This window comes from Poromitra crassiceps (genome assembly GCF_964638095.1).
Source record: "Poromitra crassiceps genome assembly, chromosome: 13".
NCBI lineage: Eukaryota > Metazoa > Chordata > Actinopteri > Beryciformes > Melamphaidae > Poromitra > Poromitra crassiceps.
The window spans coordinates 3,637,823-3,659,475 of record NC_139644.1 but is presented as its reverse complement, the minus strand read 5'-3'; the positions used below and the strand labels follow the sequence as shown (position 1 = coordinate 3,659,475).

At 43.2% G+C, this 21,653-nt stretch overlaps 1 protein-coding gene across 1 annotated transcript in view; it reads right to left on the bottom strand.

The window, feature by feature from the left end:
- Window positions 1-4,321: 4,321 nt before the first annotated feature.
- The window catches only part of cog1 (component of oligomeric golgi complex 1), a 41,884-nt gene continuing 24,552 nt past the window's right edge, over window positions 4,322-21,653 (bottom strand). The window contains 6 exon segments of the mRNA XM_083648491.1: window positions 4,322-4,551; window positions 5,989-6,070; window positions 7,228-7,337; window positions 10,345-10,453; window positions 14,407-14,531; window positions 20,140-20,289. Of these exon segments, the coding sequence (XP_083504617.1) occupies window positions 4,408-4,551; window positions 5,989-6,070; window positions 7,228-7,337; window positions 10,345-10,453; window positions 14,407-14,531; window positions 20,140-20,289 (720 nt within the window). The 3' untranslated portion in view covers window positions 4,322-4,407.

Genomic DNA, 21,653 nt, shown 5'->3' with positions numbered 1-21,653 from the left:
CCATCTATCTATGTATCTCCCGGCCTCCTTCCTCTCACCCTGTTTGCACTCAACCACTCTCACCATCTCTGCAGGGACTGACCCGCAGAGGAGAGAGGAGAGCAGGCACAGTCCCTGCAGAGATGGTGAGAGTGGTTGAGTGAGAACACGGTGAAGGAAGGAGGCCGGGAGATGGCAGGGGAGGGAGGGGGGAGGGGGAGCAGGGTGAGGGAGGGGTGGGGGGGATGGGAGGAGCAGGGTGAAGGAGGGAGATGGCAGAGGGGAGAACAGGGTGAAGGAGGGGGGCCAGGGGAGGGAGGGGGAGCAGGGTGAAGGAAGGAGGCCAGGGGATGGCAGAGGAGGGAGGAGATGAGGGGGGGGAGGGAGGGGTGGGGAGACAACTTCAAATCCCCTGCAGGAATCGAACCTGCACTTCTCCGCATACAATGCGGTTGTTAAGGTGACCGCCTTAACCCCTAGACCATCAGCTAGGTAACTTACAATGGATCTCTAGGCAGTTTTGTTATGGCTTTCCCAATGAAAGACTTGAAAAGGTTTTAGTGTCCGTACCGGGATTCAAACCACAAACCTTTGGGTTGGAAGGCATGGTCTTTCACCACTGGACTACAGCCCAGCTCAAACACACAGAACATGCAGCAAGTCAAATAGATGTGGTTAAGATTAGGGTTTTCTTAACCACGACCATACCCTAACCCAATTGATGTGGGGGGGGGGGGGAGTATATATATATTTTTTATATTTTGTTTTCAATTATTAATATTATTATTTTCACATTTACTAATCATTAACCACTCTATTCAGGAATTGACCGACTAATCAGCAACTATCTAATGATTAACTAATATATTCACGAACTGACATGTATTAATCATTAAAGAAACTGTTAACTACTCTGAGTCTGCACTGAGTGCTCATAAGTGTCAAAATAGAAAACCAGATTCAAACATAGGCAGAATGGTTCCAGATCCATGTTTATCACCAGGCCGTTATTGAAAATAAGAACTTGTTCTTAATTAACTTGCCTGTTTAAATAAAGGTTGATGATGATACCAGAATGTTAGCACAACAATACAAAACTCACAGCAACAAGTAGACCAGTGGTTTATTGATAGTATTCTGTGACATCACCACACAGACATCTTGCTCTGATTGTAATCAATTAACAGGTGATTAACAATCTAATTACACACACAGCCAATGAGCTGTGTGTAGTGTAAAGTGCCATATTGGTCGGAAATGCATGTGACATCATGGGAATACTATGAATAGACAAGTCCAAGTGAATCAGTTGTTATTAAGCTTTATACGAGGCGGACGAGTCTGTTGTGGCCTTCACCTTGTCAGTCTCACGTGAGCATGGGCGCCTGGCCAATCCCAGCGCTTGACTGCTGCGTAGGCGGGCACAGGGCGTGGTTGTTGCGTAACCTATGTGCGAATAGAAATCACGCTGCACCGAAGACAGGCAGACATCCGCAGCGGACCCTCCAGCAACATTAGCCGAGAAAGAGCCTCGTTTCACGGCATTGGATTTACTGTGCCTCGGTGCTTTGAGCGCACCTCAAACCGGGAGCTATAGAAAGCTCCTACAACTACAGAACACGACGATATTAGAGATCTAGAGTCAATTTTCGACGCCGATTCCAGCCATGCTATTGGCGAGTCTCTACGACGAACGAGCGCGGAGATACGGACATACTTTCAATGAAGGTAAATTTAAGAAAAATACATGAAACTGCCAATTTTCGACTGCCAGCTAATTTTCACAAAAAACACAAACTAGCTTCATTGATCCATCAATCTCGGTCTAAAGGCTTCAAATCAGTAGTTTGCACTGGAAATGTGACATGTTGCTATGACGACCACTGTACTGTTTATTTCATGTTAAACTGCATGCAATTGGTTGCGCTGCCAGCACTGATCAAATACGGGGGCGGGGGCAAACACAATAGAAGCTACAAATTTGATGTCTTGACTCGAGCTGAGAGGTGTAAGATCAGAAAAATAATTATTTTTGGGGAAAGTAGCTGGGAGTAAAAAAAAAAATGTTTTTTTGCAAAATTAACATTGAAATCAATGGGAAAACTATGCAATGGATTTTGAAGGCTTGTAACTCCACCAAATGTTCAACCAACTCCAAGGTTAGATAGTAAGGTCAAATTTAAAGGTATTTGGTCCAGGATACCCACTGAAAAAAATAAAAAAAAAAAATTTTTGTAAAAATTTCCTGGAGGTCTCAAAAAAGTGGTTTTAATGGTTTTTAATACACCGGCTGCTGGACCTTAGGGGGAACAACGTGATTATAGCACTTTCTGGGTGCCAGGAACACTTTTTTAGGGTGGCGGAAGGGTGAATTACCATAATAAACAAAAAGAAAATTATGGGGAAAATTTCAGGCCTGAATTCCCAAGACTTAACAGAAGAGAGAAAAAAAAAGGAAAGGAAAAAACACCCCTTACGATCCAGCTGCTGGACCAGGGGGGTACAAGGGTTTTAAAAGCTGCATTACAGTAAAGTGATGTGATTTTCTGAACCTACCAGACCAGACTAGTGCGTACACAGTCCAGCTGGCTGAAAATAGTAGCCAGCCGGGCATCACATGCCAATTTGCATTTCAATACCTACAGTTGACTCTAACTATATATATATTTGAATGTGCCGTGTGCCATACCTAGTTTTATTGAGGGGCAGGGAGGGGGGGGGGGGGGGGGGGGGCTGGCTATCTGTCTGTAGGAGGCACTCTGTCAGCCAGTGTGTATGCAGTCATAAAGAGATGGGAGACCGGTTTGAGGAACATTTTTCCTCCATTGGGAATCGAACCGACACTCAGCCTGTCTGAGACAGAGAAACAGCTGCTCATCCTGCTGATCTGTTCCTCAGTCTGGGTGTTTCTACAAGTCTTCATACGGACAACATGGAAGGCATAAAGAGTGGGCTTTGAACCAATGAACAAGCAGCAGTTTTTCGCACTGAGCTCGAGTCAGAGAGACTTTGTCCAGGCTTCTTCATCAGCTTATTTGCTTAGTGTTCAAACTACTGATGATAAAGAAACATCACAGGTGGAATCCTACAATCACCAGATCATAATTGTCAACATTTCTGAAGCCACAGTCTGATGCAAGGATTGAACCAACAACCTTCTGCACCACATCCCTGTGTTTAACTGGGTGAGCAATACCCCACCTCCTCCAGCATAGGGCAGGGTGATATGGCCCAAAAATCATATCTCTGTATTTTTAGGCTGAATGATGATACACAATATAATTTATATCTATATTTTCTCTTCTTTTAGCCACATGTGAGATATCACAAGTAGGGCTGTGCGATATGGACAAAATCAAATATCACAATATTTTTGACCAAATACCTCGATATTGATATTGCGACAGTATTGTAGGGATGACTAATTGGTGCTTTCACAAAATATTGACACAATGAGATTTTTGATAAATAATCATTAGTAATGTGGATATAATAACTAAGTGGGTAAAGGCAAATAATAGGCAGGGTTTTCCATAAGCGCCAGCTGTTAGGCAAATGGCTGGACATTAAAACATTTCCAGCCGGCTACATTCTTACTGTCACAATAACTGCAATATTGCAATACCGTGCTGTAGACCAGAGGTTCTCAAATGTTTTTCAGCCAAGGACCCCTAACAAGATAGAAAATATACCGGGGACCCCCTCATTCTGATTTGTGATTTTGGGCTAAGCTTAATTGTTTCCACGGTAACGTGCTTGACTTTTAAATTGATAGGTTTGTTAGATTAGAATGTAATCCATGAACCATTTTAGATTTAAAGCATAACATATTTTCATTGAACTATGAAGCTTTTGCAAAAAATAAAATAAAAAGTTTTTATTTTCTATTTTCCTGAAAACTTTTTGCGGACACCCTTGCAAAGTGCCACGGACCCCCGGGGGTCCCCGGACCCCCATTTGAGAACCACTGCTCTAGACAAGCCAACCGCCACAACCGTGCTGTTATTGTGTGTAATTCATACGTGTGTGGCTTCGTGAGATGGCCTCTGGTTGGGCGGTGTTTGGACCTTCGAGCCAATCACGGTGCTTAAACACGGGAAACTCCACGTATGTCAAAGAGAATGCAAAGTTCAATACTTGCTAACTTTGGATTGATGGATTCACCTCTTAAAACGCTGAATCTGAACAATGAAAACGTAGGGGAGGAGACACCTGCATGGAGCACTAGGCACTAGGGGGGACACCCTCCCCCCCCCCCCCCCCGGGATTGCCACTGAGTGTTTCGCACACTCGTCAAACAGTAGTGTCAATTAGTCAATTACAATAAATCACATGACAACCATTTCTCAATAAGTCAAATTTAGATTTATATATATATTTTTTTTTACAAGATTTCTGCAAATAAAACGTCCTGGGTGATCAAAGGGATTATTTCGCCGTGCCAGACAACCAGCTTAACTTGAATAAAGAGGGAGCTGCTGCTTCCTGGTCCTGATGGGCCAGCTGTCTGAACAGGCTGCCCGGCCGGAAGCTCTCATCGCTGGCTGCTTTGGAGGCTGCAGGCAGCCCCTGCTGGAGGGAAACAACATGTCAATGTTTGCTCCTGAAGGAATACACTGAGCTTGTGATGTCATGAGAACATAGACACCAAAATCATCCATGTGTCCCCGGCAGACCGTTGACTCCGCTGCTACATGCTAACACTTTAGCACGCTGCTACATGCTAACACTTTAGCACGCTGCTACATGCTAACACTTTAGCACGCTGCTACATGCTAACACTTTAGCATATACTATGTTGAGTTATAGGGTTGCCACCTCATGTGTCCCATTTTGAATCAGTACGGGACAGGGTTTGTTCTGTATTTCCATCTCACCCTTTTGCGTGATGAAAACCCACCCTACTCTGCATTTGATTGGCTAGTACTGCTGCCTTTGCTGGTTAGTTTTAGTTATCAGTCAGGGTCAGTCTGACCCTCTGCTCGGGTCAGAGCCGATCAGAGAGCAGAGATGGGGCGGGTCTTCGCAGAATGTCGGTGGGAAAATGGCTGCCCCAATACGCCACCACTTCCAGCGAAAACTCTCTCCAAATTTCAAACAGACGTCAATGTGAAGATGAATCATCTTGATTATTGATTATCGATATCTGTGTACCAATCCCATCTCGAGATGGGATTGGTCCCCTAAAACCCACAAGACTGCCCCCAGTGTCCAACTTGCTGTGCTGCAGCTGCTGTCAAAAGTCTTACAGCAACAAAGCAATCTGATACTGATCCACTTTACAAGCCCATAGACAGCAAAGGGAGATTAGTTAGTTTATTAGTTAGCATTAAGCATAGTAGCATTCCTTAGCTTTTCGCCCAGCAAAACACAACAATCCACATTTCATCTACTACTATTGCAGTCACACTGCAAATGCACCAATGGCAAAACCAGGGTACTAATACTACATACACACACACACACACACAAAAACACACAAAAACCCACTAATGAACTTGCCTGCGTTGCTCGTGCTCAAAAAAACTGGGAAGGAAAGTGTGTAACAGACAGTGTTTACCCATTACATTACATTACATTACATTACATTACGTCATTACGTCACCCAGGGTGGAACAAATGAACGGCACACAACAGAGACATAAAGAAATTAGAGTTGGGTCGTTTTCCGGTTAGTCCGGTCCGCTCTGCTGTATGAACTTAAACCGGGTTGATTTTATGCAATCATTGGGAGTGGCTGCCCGGCTGCTGAGTCAAGGCAAGTGCGACACCTAGTGGGAAAATTCGGTATACCGGTTCGGTGTGATTTCTGGTGTAATATCAAACTGGTGTGAAAATTTTTTAAACTGGCCCAACTCTCGAATAAATATACTGTATATGAAACAGCAACACTTTAAACAGCCTACACATGAGGTCAGTCAGACCCAGTGGTGAGCAACATGGCTGGGTCGCTAGACGTCAGCTTTAACTTGAAAGTTGACCAGCTAAAATCCCTGCTCTGGAACTCACCAGTGGCCGAGTGATGTCGGCGCCCCTTGTGGCAGACTTGGCTTTGCGCAGGTTGGACATACTGAGAGGCAGCAACCCAAACCTGCAGAAGGCAAAACACAGTCAACAGCCGTCCTCAGGTTACTACCAACATATCCATCTTCCAAATATGATCACATCTGGTCCAGTCAGTCAACCATCTCTCATATTATGGATTGATTGATTGTTGGCTATATGAGGAACTAAGATTGCCTCTATTTCAGTTAATGCAAAATAAGAAACCTGAACTATTCTGGTCAGGAGATGATGCTAAGTTGGAATGGCTATTCAGAGAGGAAGTCTTCAGCTTGACCAGGTTTATTGGGAGAGCTTGGAAACTGAGAATGGAGAAGTTGTTTATCTGAATATACACTCTGTCTTGTCTTGTTTATGTTTGAGCTTTTTGTAATTTGTTTGTATTGTTGAATTTGAATGATTTGTGTCTTGTAAGGGCACCATGAATATGGTGCATGACACAGAAATACAACTATCTATCTATCTCTCTACCTAAATGCAGGTCATCTTTTGTTGCTTTAAACGGCGGCTGTATCCACCTTATTTTTGGCGGCCATGATGCACCATGGGTGCTGCTTCCTTCTGCTGTCCTCTTCCCCCGTTACGTCTAGCTTGACACAACACAGCCCGTCTAATGTACCCGTCTGTAAACGGTGCAGCTGAGCTGATAAATGCCGACTTGTTCAACGAGCAACAGGTTAGCGGATGTGATAGAAAACATCATTAGGCTACATTCCCAAAACGAGTGTTATTTTGTGACTAGCAAACTTTTAACGTCGGAGTTCGACAAGGAAATGCGATGCGAGGAGGGACGCGCTGCGCTGCAGTCATGGGCTGCAGTGCAGAGAGTATCCAGGCAGCGTCAAGCCAGCGTAAACACAGCTGCTCACGTTCTAGACCGGATATTGCTCCCAGAATTATTTTTCAGTGGGAGCCTCACAAAAATAAGGTGGATAAGAATCTCCTACTGGGGGGGGGGGGGTGACTTGGGTGATGAGGCAATACTTACATGCCAGACAGCCCACCATCCTTTCATCTCCTATATTTTCTTTTAAATATCTGTCACTTTAACGGTTTCTCTCTGTTTGCTGAGTAGGGCTCAACAGTATTTTAATTAGCTTTATGGTGTTTTTATGCTTTTTTCCTGTTAAATAAATACAGTGAAAGTGAAACTTTAATTTGTTGCGAAGCAAAGTTCCCACTGACCTGATGTTGCTGCTGGCCAGTGGCAGGATGTTATAGGGCTCCTGGGAGGTGAGGCCGCCGCCCCGCGACGCAAACTGCTTCTCCGAGCCCGTCAGCAGGCCCAGCAGCACCTGAAACACCCACAGCATGAGGACCATGCTCCAATCATCTCATCTACATCATCACATTGGCTAGAAAGAAACATTAGGACCATAACAAGCACAAATACCTTGAAGCCCACAGAGCAACGGTGTGGCCATTCAGCCTTATGGCACTGTAGGCAATGTTTAGCTCAACACGGCTAATCATTTTCAACATGGAAAATGGTCCTACACTTACCCCAAAAACACCCACATCCCGCCCAACCACTCCCCCATACCCACCACTCAAAGCCCGACTCTCTAGGACCTTCCTATCCCTAGCTCCGCCCCTTTCCACTAGCCCCACCCCTCACTGTGGTCCTTCCCACCACCCAGAGGCACCTATCCACTCCCTCTAACCACCCCTTAAACGCTGATTCACTATGACCTTCCTATCCCTAGCTCCGCCCCTTTCCCTCACCACACCCCCTACCCACTCCCCCTACCCTAGGGATGGGACCGATCCGAAAATGGTTTAATGAACGGCTAATTAGCTGGCAGCCGGCGCTTATGGAAAACCTGCACTCCGTCAGGTCCCCCTAACACCCCGTACAGACTACAGCGACGTTTGTTGCGTGTAGACGCCTGCTGTCGCTGCTGCCCATTCATTCTGTAATGGATACATCACCAGGTATCTCAGCATGCTTTGCAAGGCGATGAGGAGGAGCCAGTTTGAAATCAGAACAGAAATACGGCAAGACAGCCAATCAAGCTGCAGCACCAAGCGACCAGCAGGCGTCTACACGCAAAAAACGTCGCTGTAGTCTGCACGAGCCGTAAGCAAACTCCCCGAGTTTGAAGCTGATCCGATGAATGGTTCTCGAGATATGTGAAGGACAGACATACATACAGACAGAGACAGACAAACAGACAGAGACAGACATACAGACAGAGACAGACATACAGACAGACAGAGACAGACATACAGACAGACATACAGACACAGACTCGACGCTGAACCACTTTCTTGTGAGTGTTGATGGTAATGCGTTGATGGTAATGTATTGATGGTAATGTGTTGATGGTAATGTGTTGATGGTAATGTATTGATGGTAATGTGTTGATGGTAATGTATTGATGGTAATGTATTGATGGTAATGTGTTGATGGTAATGTATTGATGGTAATGTATTGATGGTAATGTATTGATGGTAATGTGTTGATGGTAATGTATTAATGGTAATGTATTGATGGTAATGTCTTGATGGTAATGTGTTGATGGTAATGTATTGATGGTAATGTATTGATGGTAATGTGTTGATGGTAATGTGTTGATGGTAATGTATTGATGGTAATGTGTTGATGGTAATGTATTAATGGTAATGTGTTGATGGTAATGTGTTGATGGTAATGTATTGATGGTAATGTATTGATGGTAATGTGTTGATGGTAATGTGTTGATGGTAATGTGTTGATGGTAATGTGTTGATGGTAATGTGTTGATGGTAATGTGTTGATGGTAATGTATTGATGGTAATGTATTGATGGTAATGTGTTGATGGTAATGTGTTGATGATAATGTGTTGATGGTAATGTGTTGATGGTAATGTGTTGATGGTAATGTATTGATGGTAATGTGTTGATGGTAATGTATTGATGGTAATGTATTGATGGTAATGTGTTGATGGTAATGTATGTATTGATGGTAATGTATTGATGGTAATGTGTTGATGGTAATGTATTGATGGTAATGTGTTGATGGTAATGTGTTGATGGTAATGTATTGATGGTAATGTGTTGATGGTAATGTATTGCTGGTAATGTGTTGATGGTAATGTGTTGTTGGTAATGTGTTGTTGGTAATGTATTGATGGTAATGTGTTGATGGTAATGTGTTGATGGTAATGTGTTGATGGTAATGTGTTGATGGTAATGTATTGATGGTAATGTATGTATTAATGGTAATGTGTTGATGGTAATGTATTGATGGTAATGTGTTGATGGTAATGTGTTGATGGTAATGTATTAATGGTAATGTGTTGATGGTAATGTATTGATGGTAATGTGTTGATGGTAATGTATTGATGGTAATGTATGTATTAATGGTAATGTATTGATGGTAATGTATTGATGGTAATGTGTTGATGGTAATGTATTGATGGTAATGTATGTATTAATGGTAATGTGTTGATGGTAATGTGTTGATGGTAATGTGTTGATGGTAATGTATTAATGGTAATGTGTTGATGGTAATGTATTGATGGTAATGTGTTGATGGTAATGTATGTATTAATGGTAATGTATTGATGGTAATGTATTGATGGTAATGTGTTGATGGTAATGTATGTATTAATGGTAATGTGTTGATGGTAATGTATTGATGGTAATGTATTGATGGTAATGTGTTGATGGTAATGTATTGATGGTAATGTATTGATGGTAATGTATGCATTAATGGTAATGTGTTGATGGTAATGTGTTGATGGTAATGTGTTGATGGTAATGTGTTGATGGTAATGTGTTGATGGTAATGTATTGATGGTAATGTATTGATGGTAATGTATTGATGGTAATGTATTGATGGTAATGTGTTGATGGTAATGTGTTGACGGTAATGTATTGACGGTAATGTATTGACGGTAATGTGTTGACGGTAATGTGTTGACGGTAATGTATTGATGGTAATGTGTTGATGGTAATGTGTTGATGGTAATGTGTTGATGGTAATGTATTGATGGTAATGTATTGATGGTAATGTGTTGATGGTAATGTGTTGATGGTAATGTGTTGATGGTAATGTATTGATGGTAATGTGTTGATGGTAATGTATTGATGGTAATGTATTGATGGTAATGTGTTGATGGTAATGTGTTGATGGTAATGTGTTGATGGTAATGTATTGATGGTAATGTGTTGATGGTAATGTGTTGATGGTAATGTATTGATGGTAATGTATTGATGGTAATGTATTGATGGTAATGTGTTGATGGTAATGTATTGATGGTAATGTGTTGATGGTAATGTATTGATGGTAATGTGTTGATGGTAATGTGTTGTACCGAGGTCCTCTGCGAGAGGCGCTTGAGGTTGGCATTGAGTGGCGGTGTGAACACATCCAGGTCAAAAGGGTCGATGTAGCTCTCCAGCCAATCACAGACCTGCTGGATCCTGGAAGACACAAAGCAAAGCTGTATTTACCACTACTACACCCATTGTTTATATGCTTTTTCTAACTGAATGTTGGTATTGGCAGTGGTAGAAGGAGATTTTAATTGTTATATAATGCATGATATTTTAATGAATAATAAAAACACACCCAAAGATGTTGGTAACTTTTTTTGTTAAAGCTGCAGCTACAATGAACCTAAACCCAGTCCCACTTGTTTTGTTTTTCTCTCTCTTAAAAATAACAAAAATAACCGATAAGAGTACAGTTAAAGTACCGGATCGATAAGCAGTACCGATAAGAGTATGAGTATCATTAATTCCTTAACGTCACGCAATTGCTTGACTGTCATCCTGTCATCCTCCTGAGATATCGCGTTAACAAGCTTGAAAATGGCGTTTGTGGGGCGGCTGTGGCTCAGGAGGTAGAGCGTGTCGTCCACCAACCAGGTCGGTGGTTCGATGCCCGGCTCGTCCAGTCCGCATGTTGAAGTGTCCTTGGGCAAGACACTGAATCCCAAATTGCTCCCGATGGCTGTGCCAGCACCCTGCGTGGCAGCTGGCCGCCTTCGGTGTGTGAATGGGTGAATGTAGGCACATTGTAAAGCGCTTTGGATAAAAGCGCTATATAAATGCAGTCCATTTACCATTTTATTAGGTCACAGTGACCTTGAACTTTGACCTTGATTTGACCGTGAGTCCAAGTGGACGTTTCAGCCGCGAAGGACCCAATACCCTAGTATAGTATAGTAGGAGCATAGGTGTAGTGCCGGTAGAACGCAGGGGAACGGCGTTCCCATACTTCTCCAAGCAGTGTTTTGTGTGTGTCAATGTGTATGTGGAGCCAATAAAACGAGTGAATCTGGACAAAGTTGTCATTCGTCCATATTTAAGGTGGGCTGAATGATTCACATGGCATCAACTCGTGGCTTGAAGGAATAAGGAAACATTCCACCTTCACTAATATTTAAGGTGGGCTGAATGATTCACATGGTATCAACTCGTGGCTTGAAGGAAGACGGAAACACTCCACCTTAACTAGCTAGTGGCATTTTCAGCATCAAAATATGTTTTTTTTCTCCCAGTACCTCACGATAACAAGTAAAGATGAAAAGGCAGCCAAACATCCTTTCATTTTTCGGACCAGTTGCTAAAAAGGTACGTTTACAATCATTTAGAAACAATGTTAAAAGCTGTTTTGGCACCAGGCAGGCACACGCCCCCTTAAGCCTGGTCAGTGGACAGTAGGTCACCTCACATAGGAGTTGTAGGATCACATGACAGTAAAATTGACCAATCATATCGTTCCTAACAGTAAATGGGTGGGCCAAATCAGCTACGCACGGAAGCACACCGGTCCGGTTTCTCAGTTTCTGCACATGCGCAAGCGGTGTAAATTTTACTATGGAGTGCACGTTACATTACCGAGATTTCTTTTCAATTAACGCAGAATTCGCCACAAAATGGTAAGTTACTTACTAAAAATGCCAGCCGCCATTGCCAAATGATGATCAATTATGCCTTGTGTTGTGTAACTTGTGTGATGCTTGAGACTTCTTTAGCTTAGCTGTTTGTGATAACTGACTCTGTCATGGGCTAATTCTGCAGTGTCTAGAGGACACAATAAGTTAAGTCGTGTGTGTCAGTGTAGTGTGTGTGTGTGTGTGTGCGTGCGGGGGGACCTGTGCGTGTGCCGGGGGAGGGGGGTGTTGTTCTGCATAATAGGTGCGTTCCCCCACTTCTCAAGATAGCACTACACCTCTGAGTAGGAGTACATAAAATTGTCAAAGTGGCATCTGTCGATGATGTCTAAGACATCATCAGTGATGTCACTCGAGCACTCGATGATGTCATCAGTGTTGTTAGAGTACCGCAAGAATGAGTTTAGAAAACATGGATGCTAACACTTCCGGGTTCTTCACTGTTTCCGCCTATGGGATTTTTGAATGGGTTTTTGGCGCGATGCTTAAAATAAGGTCTGTGGTTAACGCAAGCTTATTCAAACGCGAACCTGTGTTTAGCAGGATAATCTTCGAAACACACACAGACCTTACACACACAACACACTACACAGGGCTGGCTCTAGTCATATTGGTCTCTCTCACACACACACACACACACACACACACACACACACACGGCATGCACGACATGAGGAAAATCTGCGATGTGCGATAACATTGTTAGGGATGCACGATATATCGGCAATCATATCGGTATCGGCCGATGTTAGTCATTTTTTAACATATCGGTATCGGTCCGATGTTACAATGTTAATATCGGTTATCGGTATCAGCCAAATTCTTCACATTGAGATGAAATAATGCAGTAAATCTATGATTTATGGGCTTTTACAAATGTTTTTGAAATAAAGAAATGCATTACTTTTTCAAATTCGGTGTTTACATGTGTTTTTCAGTATGTACAAAATATTATTATCATAGAAATGTGTTTTTATACAGATCATATCGACATCGGTAAATATCGGTTATCGGCTATAACAGCAATGTTAATATCGGTTATCGGCATCGGCCAAAATTTTCATATCGGTGCATCCCTAAACATTGTTCAATATAGCGATGACGATACGACTTGCGATAAATAAACAAATATTAAAGTATGCAGATTAGCTATACAGTTCCTATGTCTTCCTGCTTTAAAGCTCCCAATTCGTGCAGCTATAACCTCTTAAAAACGTGTGTCTCTGGTCCATAAAACATGATTCTGGATTAATTTGTCGAAAATATAGCAACCCCGTTCGTTCTGATAGAGTTCTCACTTCCTCATCTCGTCGCTACCCAGGAATGGTCTGTTTCTATAATATATTCAGAACTAACAGTTCCCATTGGCCGCTGGGGGAGAGCCCGCCCCAGGCTCCCAGCGGCCAATCAGATTAGCGTCCGTGGACCAGCACGCTAGGTTGTGTCCACAACTAACGTTAGCAACGAGCTATCGCTAACTTAACGGTTGCTACGCTAAACAGGACATCTCAAAATGCCTAGACTTACCGAATGCACCTCCGCAGTTGCTGGATCACGTACAGTTGGCATCGCTCCAGCTAGAAGTGTTAATTTTGTGGCTAAACCTTGATTGTACTGCCCCAGATTGTTGAAACATTCTGGGCTGAAATGGACCAACAGGTCATGATGAATCTAGCGCTGAAACAGCTTGCTATGGCAAACAATAGACAAAATGGTGCAGATAGGTTGTGTGAGAGAGATCGCGCGCAGTATGCTAAAGGCGCGTTGTGACGTAACACCTATCCCTCTGTGGGAACAGAGTGTAAGGGGGCGTGGCTTGAAGGAGACTGCAGGGGGAAGCTGGATAGGGACAAATCCAACTCTGGCAGTTCTGAGGTTCTGAACACTCATTACAGGGAGGGATGACAACAGCATATATGCATTTAGAAGTAAAAACAGCTTTTGTATGGAATGGGACCTTTAATAATGCTAACATAGACCCCAAACATAGCCTATGGTCACTGAATAAAGAAATGAAATACACACTGACTCTAGCTGAAACTACACACAGCGTGTTTGGGCTTTGGCAGAGGGGCGGAGCGCACTGTTGCAAGGGAAAGGTGTACGCTGGATTTACAACACAAGACAAAATGATCAGATGCTGAGTGGGAATGCATGACGCATGTAAATAAAACCACTTTTGTTATTCATTGCGTTTCAGGCAGTCTTTGCTATGTGTTTATTGCGCATGTTCATATTGCGATGACGATGAAAATACGATTCAATTTGTGCAGCCACACACACACACACACACACACACACACACACACACACACACACACACACACACACACACACACACACACACACACACGTGTGAATCACCAGCATTTATTAGACCGGAGTCCCAGCAAACTAGATTTGAAGGCCGTGTAGAAACCTGACAATCTTAAAGATGTCTTGGTGACTGTTGGGGCTTTGAAGCCTTCCTCTCACCTGGGGTCTTGGTGGGGTCGGGAGTTCTTGCCCTCCTCTGGCCTGGTGCCCAGCGTGGTGGCGAGGCAGCGCACATCAAACAGCAGCTGTAAGGCTCTGTTCTGGGTCATAGGGAAGACACAGTCCTGGAAGGTGATGAGAAAGAAAGACTTTAAGAAATTATCCTATGATCCCAAAGACTCAACATGTAAACTGCTCAACCTTTGGTCACTTTGGTGAAGTGGTTACAGCAGCAGGTAGTGGGCTTAGCCGACGTAGCTAACAGCTAGCTAGCTATTTAACATACAGGTGTGTTGTTGCTGTGCTCTGTAATGCGTCATCAGTAGATTAGTCCCGTCTACATCGGCCAGCCAATCAGGCATCTCGGAGGCATCTGTCTGAACGGCCAGTGGATAGACTCGCGTCCAGACCAGAAATAATAATCATATACCGGTATATATATATATATATATATATATATATACACACACATATACACACACATATATATACATATATACACATATACACTTTTTGCTAACCTGTTCGCATCTATGTTCGCAATGGCATGCCAAGTGTCATCATACTATTATGGGATGCAATGCGAACAGTTGTATTATGGAATGTGCGTTTCCCAGGCAACGACACACATTGACACGTTTTGGAACACCGCTGCACGCTGGCGCAATGCTCCTAAAAGCAAAATGCTTATTGTTTTGAATGATTTGGCATCTTCTATTACTGTCAACACCAGTATTGTTGTATTGTAATAATATGCCATAAAGGTTTATTGACATTTTGGGGAGAGCAGGAAAATAAATAAAAATAAAAATAAAAATAAATAAATATGCGGTTGCGCAAGTTATCATCCAAACCAATTTTCGTGTTGGCGCAACCTCTATGTTTCAGAAAACTTTATTTGACATGCACGTTATGGGCAGGCCTGTATGTAAAGTGGTCTTAAACAATATAGTGTTGCTTGAAACACGCCTATTAACACGTTCACTGCCGTTGACGAGATCTCGTCTTAAAAAAAAAATTTTTTTTTGGACGGTGGGACGTGGATCTAACCCTTTTACGTCTCCTATACAAATATTGGAGGTATTGAATGTGTATAATCTATTTTACCGACCCACTGAGTGGCGACAGTGCTCTCCAGAGTAGAAAGAGCCGAGCCAAAACTGCAGGGGAAAGCGCGAGGAAACCGTTCTCATACTGTAAAATGGATTGGCGAAAACGCTTTCGCGCTGACGCACAGCGGTGGCGCACAACGGTGGGGGGTTCCAAGAATAGACTGGGTGCACACTTTGAAACACGCAGCATAAATAAGCCCAGAATCGCAAGAGCTTCATCAGAGCTCTCAACCGAAACCCCAAGAAACGAGCGAGCCCCATCCAGACTCGCCCCGACGAGGGGCAGCCAGGCAGCAGCAACTCGCTTGTGACAGACCCGCTGCAGAGCCAAGGAGGGCGGAGGAGAACGCCCACGGAGGGAGGAGTTTGAAGGAGAGGGGGGTTTCCTGCTGTTATGGAGGAAATTACTGTTCAAAACTATTGTTTAGATGTCTGACGTCTTACTGATGCCAAAAATGAATGGTTAAAGTGACTGTTCTATCGAATTTCACAAAAAGCCGTTTATCTCAGCTTAAATTTTCAGATGCTGAAACCATGCTGTATTCAACTGCTAATGCTTACATAACTACTAACTCTACAAACTAACTCTTTTAGACAGAGAAAGCACACATTCTATTAGTTATTTTGAGATATTTTGTGTTCACAAAATCCTAACAGAAAAGAATCCTCGGCTCTTGAAAGATGAGCCAGAATCCTCAAAAAAAAAAACTTGGCAGAAGCTAACTACAGTATTGAAAAAACGGCTGGCAGTGAATGTGTTAATAAGGTTAAAAAAAAAGTAGCCTACAAATGGCGTATAGAAAATAAAAATAGACCTAAAAATATATATATATTTAGGCTAAGAGTCCAGCTGCCATTTTTCTCTCAGCATTCAGCTCAGCTGTGCCTGCGCACAGTGCTGCCTCTGCCTGTTCCACCACTAGAGACTGCCCTCTACTGACATGTGCTGTGCACTACAACGTCACCTCACTGCAGCCTCTCATTCTCCCATCATTCAATTGAATGGAAAGAGGAGCGTGTATATTTTTGACAGTATTGAAAATCATACCCCGGTATGATCTAAATACCCTGGTATACCAGTATACCAGGGTATTTACATCATACCCCGGTATGATCTAAATACCCTGGTATACCAGTATACCGCCCAAGCCTAATATCAAGTACACTATATTGTTATGCACTCACCCCTCATTGGTGTGGTGTCTGTCACTGCTAACATGACCCTTTCTTTGCTCCACTCACTTCTCCTGCCTGGCTGCTAAGCTGACCTTGTCCTCACTCAGCTGCTCATGCCTGGACTCAGCTGTCCTTCATTGTTTGATTTCTGTTCTAACAGAATACTTGGAAGTCTGTATGTAACCTGTGAAATGTCTACTGTCCGGCCTGTGTGTGTGTCTGTGTAATAGTACTGTCCGGCCTGTGTGTGTGTCTGCATCGTGATGTGGACATGGACAATTATGAATCGATTCACAAATGTCAAAAATCGATTATTACATTATTTACATTTTCTGGGAAACGGAAGTCCAGATCGCGATGCCTCTAAAGGACTAAATGTATTTTTTCACTCCGAATCCAACGCCGCCACCCTAACGGCTCTTTCTCACCGGCCTTGAAAGCCGAAAAGTGCACGGAAAATAGGATTCGCGCCTCCGATGTGAAAGTCGTGAACGCGCCTTGGTGGATAATTGTTTTACACCTTTTGTCCCGCCACAGTAGGTAGTAACAGCGCCGGGTTACCTGGCAACCTGCCTCCATTTGAAAGCATCGTCGCAGCGAGCCGGAAAAGGTGTGAATGGTCAGCTCATTCATAAAAAAATTACAGGGGAAATCACCTCATGTATCAAGAAAGTGCACGAGTGAAAGTAAAAAAAGTAGCCTATACAATCATGACTGCAGGGACGCCAGGAGGAATGCTCCGTGCGGTTAGGCTTTATGCTCAAACGATGTTGACATTAGTAGGTAAAATTAACGGATATAATAATAAGCTTCAGAGGGCTATAGCTGTCTGTGGCGAGTTGGTCTGAGGATATTCCCTCTCGAAATCAGTTCATCATACAGTAGGCTAGGCTACACTAACCTATGAAAATATTAATTTGAGCGAGGAGCTGAGTGGAAATGCCTCCAGCGGCTCGCCTTTCAATCCGGGAGCAGTGGCTGTCGCCTGAAAGGACACCGCGGGACGGGAATGTGGCCGTCCTGCTGGCCTGTGTGTGAAAGCAATTTCTGTGGCGAGGCTGCCAGGCTTTGCAGGCTTTCTGCAAAGCCTTTTTGCGTGATCTGTGTGTGAAAGAGCCTTAAGTCTCTATGAGTTACGGTTGCCGAGATATGTCCGCCCTGCCTGCAGGGCTACAAGAGAGAGACAGAGTGCAGACAGAGTAGTGTCAAGCCGTTCGTGCAGATAGAGTTTGCACTTTTGCTGATCAAGTGTTTAACTTGGCTCCGGTGGAATCAATGGTGTCCAGCCTGTTATTTTGTGTCCCGTCACATCATCAAGGTTCCGCTTCTGGCACCATGTTTATATGATGGATGTCCAGTTAGTAGGGATGGGCATTTCTAGCAAAAACACTATTCGAAATTCGCTGGCCAAAGTCGACTTTTAATCGAAATTCGGGGGGGGGAATGTAAAAATAAAAATATAGATATATTTTTTTTTTTTTTTGGTGAGTGAAATGTTGTATTGTCTCCCCTGATTCTAAATCTAATGCTTTATTAATTACCGTAATAGAAAAAGCTTCTGCTGTGGATTTTTAGCTCAAACAAGCATTGCACCACTGAAGTAAAGAACATGTTACATGACATTGACATTTTCGAAAATAAAAAACAGTTTTGACAATCATGAGTGGTTCATTAAATATTTAGTAGGCTCAGGTCTGAGTGCCAAAGGGGTGCCAAAGTCACCCCCTCTCTTTCTTCATGGGATTTCATCCGCCATTCATTTTTCCATAAACCTTGCTTAAAATGCTTATAAAAATTGTTTTACTTGCTCAAACCAAGCGATTCGACTCTACTTAGAATCAGGGGAGACAATGCAACATTTCATAACATTTTTTTCGAATTTCGACTTTCAATAATAAAAGTCGACCTTGATAATAACAACGATTATTCGAAAATTCGAAATTCGATGCCCATCCCTACCAGTTAGGTGATGTTTTGACTCGTTCTTTATTGCAACTTAATGTCAGTAAAGCTTGTGCTTCTTCTTCTGCACACTCTGCTTTCACTGTAGCTTTGCTGCATGCTTGGAACCCTGACTGCCACCTGGTGGCTAACTCTTGTAACAGAGGGCAGCATTTGTATATTAACACATTGAGTGCCAGCGACGCCATATGGCGTCATTAGAAATTTACCGTAGGCTGCCAGCGACGCCAAATGGCGTCAATAACTCGAAATTGTTTTTTTGACGGGGGGGTGTCGATCTATGCCTCTTACATCGCCTCTTACAATATGAGAGCTATTGAATGTGTCTAACCTATTTTACAGAACCCTTAGGTGGCGACAGCGCACTCCAGATGAGAGAAAGTAGAGTTATCCATGAGTTAAACACACAGAAGAAGTCGTTGTGGAAAAGGAAATCGCATCGCATCCGTCCATATGCAGCTGCTTCATTGAAGCATAACGTAGCTGTGCCCCTGCAGCAGCCAATCTGCTGTCACAATTGAGCACCTCGTGTCCGCTGCAACAGCCCATTCGCATGATCAGCCGTGGAGTTCTCAACTGGAAGCTGGTGACATACACGCGGCTGTAAAAAAGCTGGATCTAGCGGACTTTTCAGTGCTGAGCACACGCAGAGCAAACGCATTCACAGCAGAGCCGAGCAGAGCAGAGAGACACTCCTCCCACAACGGGGGGGGGGGGGGGGGGGGGGGGGAGGAGGAGGGGGGGGAGGGGGGGAGGTGGGGCACGCAGGACACTACAGCATACAACAGACCCAGGCAGCTGCAGCATTACATCAGAAAATATTAGCAATGAGTCAATGATGTGCTTGAAATGCTTCCTTTCACAAAAGGGTCATTATCTCAGCTCGTAGAAAAAAAGGGCTGTTTTTGGTCAAATCAAGCTATCTTCTCCGGCTCATAACTAAAGAACGGAAAATGGGATCAATAAACTTTTTTTTGCAGGTGATAGAAGAGAGTCTCATCGTTATTTGTGCGTGTTCAGTGTTTACATAGTAATTATTAAAGAAATTATATGACTGTTTTAAAATGCATTGCGGCCTATGTGGCACAGTACAGCACCTTTTGCCCAAGGGCCGTGGCACTCAAAGTGTTAATAAAAGATCATGGAGATGAATGCATTTGTTTATTTTAATTATGGATCATAATACAATGCAATTCCAAATGCACTTTTATTTTAAAAGTAGACACACAATGAGAAAAAAGAAAGTGAGAAAAAATAAATCATGTATTGGGGAAAAAAGTGATGCATCGATTCAAGATGCATCGAGATAATGCATCGATAATTGTTTTATCATCAAATCTAAGTCCTCTGAATCGGAATCGAATCGTGAGGTGTCTAGATTCCCACCCCTAGTGTGTAATCACCATGTTGTGTATGTGTCTGTGTGTTTACGTACAGTACGTGTGTCAGTCACCATGGTGTGTATGTGTGTGTGTGTAGTCACCTGCTGTGTGAGGCTGTGGTAGTGGGTGAGGGCCTGGTCCAGGCAGGCTTGCAGCAGTGTTTGCAGGGTGGCTGGGGGCAGGGCGTGGCCGCCCACCTTGTTCACCTCCACACACAGCTGGAACAGCAGAGACTGGACAAACCAAGATGGCTGCAGGAAAGAGACACATGGCTTTCAGAATAACACGCTTCAACAACGCTTCCACAACTCAACTTCAATTCTGCTTTCTACATTTGTATGGAATGACTGAATGCATTGAAGTTCAAACTGATTATAGAAATCACACTGATGAGGTTTTTATGCTATTAAAACAATATTGCATTAAACTCCTAGATCACATCCAGAAAATCACATCCAGCATCCGGATAATAAGCACTAGGGCTGCACGATATATCGTTTACACATCGACATTGCGATGTGCGCATGCGCGATAGTCACATCGCAGGACGTGCGATGTCAAAAGCAAATTAACTCGTCATGTTGCTTGATAAACTCTCACTTTAGGGGTAGCCTACTGAGTGAAATGCAGTCTCTCTCAAAGGAGAGAGACGCCCCGCTACTGTACTCACTCATTTAGTGCTTAGCTTCAACACAACAAACATGCACAGAGACCTAAATTGAATTATCTTTTGCTTATGTTGCGTTGCTGACAGACAGTAGCCCGTCTGTAAACGATGTGGTTGCGGAGGCGGACTTGTCCACAGTTTGCAGCGCACTCGCATACAGCAGGCTGGCTGCTGTAACTCAACATGTCCGTGGAGTGGAGATATTTACTCTTGAAACACCAAAAAGCAAGACCGCAACTTATGACACGAAGGCTGATTACTGAGAAGTTGTCAGTGTTATCACTGTGGCTGTCTCTCCCCTTCAAGTCTCTGATGTTGCATCACATGATAGCAGTAACGTTACGGTAGAGTTAATCATACATAGCGACTTATTTACACAAAACATGTCAGTGAAAATAAAAAGAGAAGAGACATATCTGGGCAATTAAATGTATATTTATTACTTTTCACGAATGAATTGTTTGTCACCGGTCGGCTGCATGTGAATCCTCGTCTCTCTGTACTGCCAGCCTTGCGCTCAAAAACCGGAACTCCGCAGATGCGGAGTGTACCACTTGGTCGTTTCTGGAGGGGGTTTCCGGGGGGTCAGACCAAGTGTGTAAAGTGGCAGGGGTGTTTCATTGTTGATTTATTGAAACGTTAGAAGAACGAAAGAAGTTGAAAGCAGTGATTATAATCAATGAAATCTAATGTTTTTCTGCAAATAGCATCATTGGGAGGTAGATTCTGGCACTCAATATTAGGGGTGGGCAATATATCAATTGTATATCAATATTGTGATATGAGACTATATGGTCTTAGATGTTGGATATGGTAATATGGTGATACAGCATACATGTTGTCTTTCCCTGGTTTTAAAGGCTGCATTACACTAAGTGAAGTGTAGGCTAGTGACATTTTAAAGTAGAATGTCATAACTTACTCACTTTTTCATGTATGTAGCCTAAG